The sequence below is a fragment of the Selaginella moellendorffii genome, unplaced genomic scaffold, assembly GCF_000143415.4.
Source record: "Selaginella moellendorffii unplaced genomic scaffold, v1.0 SELMOscaffold_81, whole genome shotgun sequence".
Classification (NCBI taxonomy): Eukaryota; Viridiplantae; Streptophyta; class Lycopodiopsida; order Selaginellales; family Selaginellaceae; genus Selaginella; species Selaginella moellendorffii.
In genome coordinates this window covers 770898-780913 of record NW_003314342.1, presented here as the reverse complement: position 1 = coordinate 780913, position 10016 = coordinate 770898, and the positions used below count along the sequence as shown (strand labels likewise).

Sequence of the window (10016 nt, the reverse complement as noted above, 5' to 3'; positions counted from 1 at the left end):
AGCATCAACCATAAAACTCCCTAAGCGATGAACAACATTAAAATTATATATCTGATGCTTCAAAGCCCACCAAGTAGTATGATCAACTAAGTTCTTTCGCTTCAATAATGAAATAATAGCAATATGATTACTTTTAAATAATGTCCGAGAACCATGTAGATATGCATGAAGTTTTTTAAAACCCTAGACTCTTGCTAAACACTCCTCTGTCGTGGAGTAGTTCACCTCCACTGGTTGTAATGTATAACTTATATATGTTATGGGATGGCACTGACCAGGCACACTCGGGCTCTCTTGCATTAACACACCTCCAAGATCAATATTAGAAGCATTTACGTGCAAAATAAAAGGTCAAGTGTAGTCAGGATATGCCAAAACTAGAGGAGTTGTCAATAGCTCTTTGAGATTCACGAACATCTGCTCACAATCAGAAGATCAAATGAAAGATGATTAAGAAACACTTGCAATGGTGCAATGCAATTAGAAAGATGATCTACAAAACGACAAAGATATTACACCTTGCCTAGGAAGCACTGCATATCATTTACACACTTCGGAGTAGAAAATTTTAGAACAGCCACAAATTTGTTAAGATCAACTTGCAAACCCTCACAAGAAGTACGATATCCAAGATAAGTCATGTCCTTGGACCCAAACACACACTTCAACCGCTTACGTGCTCTTCCCACGTCCCCTCCTAATAGATCAAAACATCATTAATGAAGTCAGTAGTCACCTCTGGCATATCGCAAAAAACCTTGTCCATCATTTGCTGAAAAGTTGTTGGAGCATTGTTCAAACCAAATGGCATCACCAAGAATTTGTACAAACCAAATAATGTACGAAAAGCAGTCGTAGGAATATCTTTTTTGGTCATTGGTATTTGCTAGTACCCAGAAGCAAAATCTAGCTTGGTGAATTAACGACTTCGCCCTAGATAATCTAAAAGATTAACAGTGTGAAGAAGAGGGTACACATCCGGGATCATTACTTTGTTTAACGAACGATAGTCGATGCAAAAACGAATACTTCTATTAAGCTTTGTCACAAGATGAAGTTCACATGCCCAAGGACTCCGTGACTTCCGAATAATACCCTTCTCCAACATCTCCTTCACGTTTGCATGTAAAAGCTTGATCTCTTTGGGTGACTAACAACGAACAAGAACCTTGATTGGACGAGCATCCTCGGTTGGAATCGGATGACATGTGGCAATCTTGGACCCAGACGATAGGTCAAATTCAAATAGATCAAAATACTCCTTCATGAGCCGGTCAACCATTGCAACACAAAAATTGTCAAAGGGATCGAAGAAGGGAAGAGTAGAATAAGACAAAAACATAGGAGGAAATAGTGGGGGGACAAAAGTAATGGAAGTAGAGGTAGAGGTAGAAGTAGAGGGATGAAGAAATATGAAAGTGAGAGGAATGGATAAAATATAAGGAAGTATGAAACAAGGGGAAGAAACTTTAAAGTCACACTTGGCATGATTGTGCTGCAATCAATCCATTCCAAGGATGAGGTAAAAAACTTGACTTAGCACCACTTGCAATGATTGCAACCCAAGTTAGATTTCCCAGACACACAATTAAATTTGCCTCATCCCATGCACATGTATGTGTACGGCCGTTGGCATAAAGAATGAAAACTAGCTCTACTGCACGACGCAAGTGTAGACAACAACGTGTGGCAATATGTTGAGCAATAGAAGATAAACTCAAACTTGTATCAACCAACATGGAGAGAATAGTAGGATACCATTTGTTATAAAAATGAGCTTAGAATGTAAACATTGAATGAATCGGTGCCGAGTGAACCCCTTGATGATACTCCCAAAAGAAAGATAGAAGGGTCACTAACTTATTTGCGTAAGGTCCCTCCTTACTCGTGTGACTCCTTATTTCTCAGATGCATCTCGATGTCTAGACCTTCCATTGCAGCAACACTATAGCGCATGTGATCATGGGATGAGATTTAGATATACTGTCACCGTGGATCCTTGGAACCTTAGGGGATAAATGGGGATAAAATAGCCACTAAGAGCTCTTTCATCAAGCAATTGCCCCTTTTCCAGTTGGTTTAAGGGGAGAGAGATAAGGTGCGCTACAAACACCAACAGGATGTCTTGGCGTCATGTTGACGCCAAAGTCTCCATTTATGAAATGGTGGCTGCCAATCTAAAAAACACTGACAACATCGATAAATGTGACTAACTTCATCATATGCCTAGCAATGAATATCATGGCCACAACCATGGCCTCGCCCTTATCCTTGGGCTCGAGTAGCAGCAGCATCAACTTCCATTGAAATAGGACCATCACCCACAGGAAGTAGAGTTGAAAGACGTGTAGCAAAAAGTGGAAGAGGCAAGATCTCATAACGTTGTGCCAAGCAAAGAGTATCATCAAAGGTGGCAGGAGCAAATGCATGCACAAGTCCAACAAAATCTTGACAAAGCACTGGCCACAATATTCCTACCTTGATCCGCTTTGACATATTTGGCTCCATACGAAGTAAGAGGCTTCAGAAACGAATGCTAAATTGCATCACTAACTCAAATAACCCTTAACGAAGACAATGCAATTGTTAGAAGGCATTATCACAATTATTAATATGTCCAAATGCACGTTTAAAGACATCTGGGAGAACATTCCAATCCCCACAAGTGGCTGCACTTAAACCATTGTACCATTGTAATGCTGTCCCTTGGAGACACGTGAGAAACTCATGCAAATGTCGAGCATCATCCCAAGAATGATATGTGGCAATCACTGTGAAGTGATCGAACCAATGGTACATATCATCCCCAGGATTCCCACAAAAGAACTCCGGCTGAATGCGAGGATTGGCACCAAGAGTAGGAGGAGTTGTACCACGTGCCATAAATGCCACCATCAATTGAGTTTGATTGTTCAATTGCAATCACATAACATCAAACAATTGTACCAACTACTGCTTCAGAGTCAAAGGAGGAGATTGCTAATCTGCCACGAAGATGAACGAAAAGGAAAAAGCAAAAGAAGAGGAATGAAAAAAAGCTAGAAGGAAAAGGAAATCTAGATCTAAACCAAAATCCTATAAGAAAAAAATAAAAAAAAGGAAATGGAAAAAGCTAAATCTAAATAATGCAAAAATTAAGTCTAAACCAAAATCCCAAATCTAAGCACTCCTCAAGGACAATAAAAAATGCCCCTCATTTCCACCAATGTGAGTGCATGGAATATGGAAAGGGAATGTAAAAAATGTTCATATCAATTAACCCAAAAACCCTAGTTTATATATGAGAATGAGTGGTCTAAATTGAAATCAATCTAATGGCTACCAAAATCTCACTATGCTAATATTAGTATATGGCATTGTAACTGTACACTTGAACCTTATAAAGTGTATTTATATTTATATAAAGTACTAAGAAATTAAATTTTTTTGCACATGTATGTATGAAATTTTATATTTTTATTTAATGTAATTTGAAATATATAATTAACTATTAACTTTATCTCTTGATTAATTTGAAAACAAAATGTACAATTAATTTTTAAATTTCACAAAGTAATATATAAAACCTAACAGCATTTAGATTATTTCACCTATGTTGCATTATACCTTCAATTATAAGGACTATATTAAGAAAATCAGAGATATTCTAAGAATTTCACACCAGCCGATTGACCCAGACATGCATTCAAAGTCTTCTCATTGTCATATTGTAATGCCCAGGGGCTGCCACACGTTGCAACCCAAGAGCGATCGCCTCCTACCACTCTTTATGTAAAGTTTCCAGTGAAGGTGCTAGTGAACTTTATGCGGAAAAAGACTCTGAAAGATAAAAACGTAGAGTTGTTGTTTATCCACCCGTCCCCAATTAAGACTTGGATGAGAAAGTTTTGAAGGTCAAGACGCAAAGTAGCTGTCAAGTGTAATATAAAACTATCAATTTCTATTAGATCTAGGAAATGTTTTCTGTGTAGAGAAAACACAACGAACAATAGAAGAGAGATATACAATTCTTGATCACTCATCATCCATAGCCCACGTAATCTTCATGTATCCATAGTCATCATCGTCTTGGGAGACCCCCAGCTTCTTCCACACTACGGGTGATGCATCCACAATGTTGTTGAGGCATGGCGGCTCGAATGCATGATCTTTGTCACACCCATTCATTGAATCACACTCATCCACCACCTTGGCCCTCACCGTTCGCCCATTCGCGGAGATTCTCACAAATTTCCCACACCGGCTGCCTTTTGCGTACCAGCCCGTGGAGAGCGCCACAACAGGCTCCGAATTGTCGTGATACTGGTTGTCACATTCCGATGGAGCTCCACCGTCGCCGCCCTCTTCAAAGTCATTCACGGTCAGGATCGCCTTTGTCTTGCCAGTCACTTGCGGGGAGCATTCGTACCGGGGATAGCTTTCGCCTTCTTTGCAGCACTCATCGCACGAATGCCCACCGGGGGCATGGAGCTTACCGGATGGTTGGCAGATGTCCTGGATTTCGGAAAATCTCGCAGCAGAGGAGGCCACCAAACTGGAAAGCACAACAAGGAGAAGGATGCTGCCAGCACCAGAAGCCATTTCTAGTTTGCCTGAAGAAGAAGAAGAAGAGAACTTGTGGCGAAATCATGGAGTTCCTCGCATTATATAGCAGAGTTCGAGAAACGACAATTCCACGACCAACGAATCCTCAATCCTCATTCTTGGAGTAGCGTCACTTCCACTCGCCTAACTTTTTCATCCCAAAACATTTTTTTAAAATCGTTAATTGCTTTTTCCAAAACTTTCACTGTTCGCGCCAAAGGGCTTGATCAAGACTTCTTCGACCACGGGACATCTCCGCCCCAACATAGATATGGACCTTCATACACCCCATGAAGCCATGTCCGCCACCTGGATCTGCCTCTCCAGCTCCTCGGTCAGCTTTTAGGCCCAGACCTTCGTCTCAATGATGGCCTGACTGGCTGCCCGTACACGCCACAAGGTTCGCCTGGAGGATTTCCGGCGTTGGGGAGAATTAAGCCAGAGAGAATCCATTTCTTGAGGAAACTTTTGGGAATGTTTTGACCCGGATCTCGCCGCTGTCGTACTCGTCAACTGGTACGTGGAACCCTGCGAAGTTCAATCCATCTTGCTTCTGGCGATAAGTCTCGTCGCTGCCATGACGGATCCAGGACGGCCGCGGGGGCCAGAGGCTCTAGCATTCGCTTCTCCACCTCCGATTGAAAGACCTCGATTCCCTGGAGAAAGAGAAGTTGATCGACTGCTGAATTGGTTCCCAACATCATCCGGCACTTCTGGCGATTCCAACGATCGATTTGCATACCCAGGCATCGAGTGGAAGCGCCTCTGCGCAACGCTTGGGGCTGAAGAATCCGCCCACCAGGATGTTGAATCCGAATCGATTGCCGGAATGTATGCCAGGTCGTTGATGAACGACCACGCTTAGAGTTTAAATGATAGACATTGTTTTTTTGTTATTGCTTTCTTGGCCTGGTCAAAACCGGTCAAGATTAATCATCAGACGCTTGCACATTCATCAGAACGCTTGAAGAAATTTGAGAAGGCCATTCAATGGAATTCAACACCTGTCACTAAATTCAAATTGAATCTTTGGTAAGTTGTGCGGCACCAAGAATGCGCATCTTCCCTAGCGTCTTCAATCGCACACAACTTTTGAAGATCAAGACAATATATAGAGAAAACACACATCTTGATCAACCCATAGCCCACGTAATCTTCATGTATCCATAGTCACCATCATCCTGGGAGATCCCCAGCGCCTTCCACACCGCAGGGGATGCATCCACAATGTTGTTGAGGCAAGGTGGCTCGAACGTGTGCTCTTTGTCACAGCCATTCACGGAATCACACTCGTCCACCACCTTTGCACTCACCGTTCGCCCATTCGCAGAGATCCTTACAAAATTTCCACACCGGCTGCCCTTTGCATACCAGCCCGTGGAGAGCGCCACAACAGGCTCCGAATTGTCGTGATACTGGTTGTCACATTCCGATGGACCTCCACCGTAGCCCCCCTCCTCAAAGTCATTCACGGTGAGGATCGCTATGGTCTCGCCAGTCACTTGCGGGGAGCATTCGTACTGGGGATAGCTCTCGCCCTCTTTACAGCACTCATCGCATGATAGCCTGCCGGGGGAGTGGAGCTCACCGGATGGATTGCAGACGTCCTGGATTTCGAACAATCTCACAGCAGAGGAGGCCACCAAGGTAGAGAGCACAACAAGGACAAGTATGATGCCAGCACTAGAAGCCATTTCCAGTTTGCTCAAAGGAAGGGGACGAGAAGAGCAAGAGGAGAAGCTGAGGAAACATCATGGAGTTCCTAATTCCTTGCGTTATATAGCTAGACGCCAACCAAGAGGATTCGTTCGTCGTGAGGATTGAGGATTCGTTGGTCTGAGATTGTCGTTTCGCTTTTAACTGCGTTGTCGTTTCGCTTTTAACTGCGTCGCCACTTGATCTCTCCGCTCTAACCTTTTCGCGCCAATGAATCCACTACATCCAACAAGATATGGACGCCCTCCAGTCATCTTCTCAATGTCCGCCACCCGCGTTTGGGCCTGGACGATGGTCTGGCCACAAAACTGGCTGCCCGTACACAGATTGGTCTGGAGGATTCCTGGAGCTGGGGAGAATCGAGCTAGCAGCAAGAGAGAATCCACTTTGCTCAAGGAATTTATCGTGGCTTGCAGCCACACTGGCCTGGTGGAGACGGGATGAGAGTTTTTTGAGAGCCAGTGAAGGTAATGGTGAGCTCTGGATGATCAAGTCCACTTGGAAGACCAAGACCAGGAAAGTTTTGAAGATCAAGACAAAGGTGGTATAAATCTCGTAAATGTTACCTGCCGAAGCAAAGATGAGAAAGCACGCATTTACATACAATAGAGGCGATATGCAATTCTTTATCACTCATCATCCATAGCCCACGTAATCTTCATGTATCCATAGTCATCATCGTCCTGGGAGACCCCCAGCTTCTTCCACACCACGGGCGATGCATCCACAATGTTATTAAGGCAAGGTGGCTCGAACGCGTGCTCCTTGTCACAGCCATTCACGGAATCACACTCGTCCACCACCTTTGCACTCACCGTTCGCCCATTCGCGGAGATTCTCACAAATTTCCCACACCGACTGCCCTTTGCATACCAGCCCGTGGAGAGCGCCACAACAGGCTCCGAATTGTCATGATACTGGTTGTCACATTCCGATGGACCTCCACCATCGCCGCCCTCCTCAAAGTCATTCACGGTGAGGATCGCCTTGGTCGCGCCAGTCACTTGCGGCGAGCATTCGTACTGGGGATAGCTCTCGCCCTCTTTACAGCACTCGTCGCACGAATGCCCGCCGGGGGCATGGAGCTCACCGAATGGCTGGCAGACGTCCTGGATTTTGGAGAATCTCGCAGCAGAGGAGGCCACCAAGCTAGAGAGCATAACAAGGAGGAGGATGCTGCCAACACCAAAAGCCATTGCTCCAAGGAAGAGGATGAGAGGAGAAGAAGAAGATAAGAGGAGAACTTGTGGAAACATCAAGGAGTTCCTCGCATTTTATAGCCAGATCTTCCAGAGCAAGAGAAACGACAAGTTCACGACCAACGAATCCTCAACCCTCATTTTTGGAGTAGCGTCACTCTAATTCTAACTTTTGTTTTTTAAAATTTAGATTCTATTCGCGCCTTTGAAATTTTAAAATATCAAAACTTTCTACTTCTTTCTCGCGCCAAAGCGCTCGATCAAGAGGTCTTGGACCACGGGCAACAAGCCATCACACGGCACATCCGCCACCACGAGATCGCCCAAATGAGAATCCGCCCCAACCCTACCTCCGACGTAGATATGGACGCCCTCCACCACCTTTTTGTTGGCATCTCTGGTCATACACCCCATGAAGCCAATGTCCGCCACCTGGATTTGCCCACACGAATTAGGGCACCCCGTCCAGTGCATCCGTACGGGCCGCGGCACCTCCATGGTCCTCTCCAGCTCCTCCGTCAGCTTTTGGGCCCTGGCCTTTGTCTCGATGATGGCCTGGCCACAAAACTGGCTGCCCGTACACGCCACGAGATTGGCCTGGAGGATTCCCGGCGTTGGGGAGAATCGAGCCAGTAGCGGCTCGCGGAGGAAAGAATCCACTTTGCTCGAGGGAACGTTTGGGATGATGATGTTTTGCTCAACCGTGAGCCGGATCTCACCGCTGCCATACTCGTCCGCCAGCCGCGCGAGCTCGATCATCTCCGCGGCCTGGACTCGCCCGACTGGTACGTGGAGCCCCACGAAGTTCAACCCGTCTTGCTTCTGGCGATGGACGCCAAACAAGTCTCGTCGCTGCCATGACGGATTCAGGAGATCGGTCTCGGCCGCGCGGGCCAGAGGCTCTCGCATTCGCTTCTCAACCTCCGATCGAAAGCCCTCGATTCCCTGGAGAGCAAACTCAAAAAGAGATTAGTCGACTGCTCTGAAAGAGTCAACTGGCTTACCAGTTCGTCGATGAGCCACATCATCCGGCACTTCTGACGATTCCCTCGGAACCCGAGGTCACGGAACGTCTCCAGGATCGACTGGCAAACCGGGATCACCTCGTCTCCGGGCACCCAGGCATCGAGTGGAAGCGCCTCGGCGCAGCGCTTGGGGCTGAAGAATCCGCCCACCAGGATGTTGAATCCGAATCGCCCGTCCTTGGTCGCGGGAATGTATGCCAGGTCGTTGATGTGAGGGTGCTCGTAGAGATCGTGGCTGCCCACCACGCAAACGTTCCACTTCCGGGGCCTGGTCAAAACCGGTCAAGACTAGTCAACGGACGCTCGTAAATTCAAACGGACCCCTCGAAGCAAGAAATTCGAGAAGACTAGCGAGTCATTCAATCTCAAGCTAGGAATTCAAGCCTACGACTAAGAATCCAGTCCAAACACCAGGAATTCAAGGTAAGAGACCCAAGGAAGAAAAACTCACAAGTTTGTGATGCTGGGATTGCCTCGACCGTTTGAGATGATGAAATCCGAGAGCGTTTTGGTGTATGGCCGGGTGTCGACGATCTCGTGTGGATCAATCCCCGCCAGAGGGTTCCCAACGGGATTTCTCACGTTGTCCATCCCGCTCTGGAGGCTCGACAGTCCCACCTCCTCCAGCCCCTTGAGGATCTGTGGAACATCGCTGAGAACGACCCCGCGGATCTGCCAGTTTTGCCTCGTCGTCACGTCCGCGCAGCCTTTCTCTCCATACTTCTCAATGACGCTGGCGAGGTAGCGGACTTGGGACGAAGTGGACGATCCATTGGGGAGCTTGAGCCGCATCATGAAAGTCCCATCTGCGAGGAAAGGAACGATCACAATCGAATTAGAATGAGAATGAGAAGGGCGATGAAAGCTTACATTGGTGTTTGCGGCGATGGAAGAGACCGAGCCATTTGAGCCGAGCGTCCACATCTTCTTTGGACTCCTTGTCTGCATCGATTTCGTCAAAGGGCTTCTTTGCGAGCTCCTCGATCCCATTCTCCATGAACAATTTCATCGGCTCCTTGTCGATCTTGATCTGTCCATGGCGAAATCAACACACTGAAAGGAAATCAAAATCCCTCCCCTACCTTCTCGGCCGGATTGATCCCCTTTCGAAACTCGGGCTTGAGCACCCAGTAGTTATCGATTTGCTTCACCCTGGGCACCAATCTACCAGCATCCAGCGCCGGCGCCGCCGTAATCTCATCGACGGCGTCCTCCGCCACCGCCCTGGGCACGATTCTCGACGGAGCCGGCGAAGATCCATCCTTGTTGCAGCACACCACACCGCGCCTCACCCTAGATCCATGGCGCCGCTGGTGCTGCCGCGGCGATCCACACGCGAGCTTGCAGTCGAAGAGGAGGGACGAAGCCGCCGCTGCCATGGCCGTGGAGAATCTGGAGCGCTGACACTGGAATTTGTAAGCCTAGCCGCCGCCCCAATCGGAGGCTAAGGGCCGTAGAGCGACACATTACCGCTATATCCTAGCAGTGACCT

The 10016-nt window shown here is 47.0% G+C and overlaps 3 protein-coding genes across 3 annotated transcripts; all 3 read right to left on the bottom strand.

Moving 5' to 3' along the window:
* Positions 1–4014: 4014 nt before the first annotated feature.
* Positions 4015–4581, bottom strand: LOC9628863 (putative ripening-related protein 1). Its single transcript, XM_002987370.2, has one exon. The coding sequence runs from the start codon at positions 4579–4581 to the stop codon at positions 4015–4017; it is 567 nt and encodes a 188-aa protein (XP_002987416.2).
* A 1136-nt stretch (positions 4582–5717) lies between these two features.
* LOC9628862 (putative ripening-related protein 1) lies at positions 5718–7496 on the bottom strand. The gene is made up of 2 exons (XM_002987369.2): positions 6948–7496; positions 5718–6191 (listed from the first exon to the last, which is right to left on the bottom strand). The coding sequence occupies exons 1-2, from the start codon at positions 7494–7496 to the stop codon at positions 5718–5720; spliced, it is 1023 nt and encodes a 340-aa protein (XP_002987415.2).
* A 169-nt stretch (positions 7497–7665) lies between these two features.
* Positions 7666–10014, bottom strand: LOC9629285 (ferredoxin--nitrite reductase, chloroplastic). Its single transcript, XM_002987367.2, has 5 exons — positions 9607–10014; positions 9395–9554; positions 8976–9330; positions 8504–8792; positions 7666–8444 (listed from the first exon to the last, which is right to left on the bottom strand). The coding sequence occupies exons 1-5, from the start codon at positions 9901–9903 to the stop codon at positions 7731–7733; spliced, it is 1815 nt and encodes a 604-aa protein (XP_002987413.1). The 5' UTR covers positions 9904–10014; the 3' UTR covers positions 7666–7730.
* Between the last annotated feature and the right edge of the window lie 2 nt (positions 10015–10016).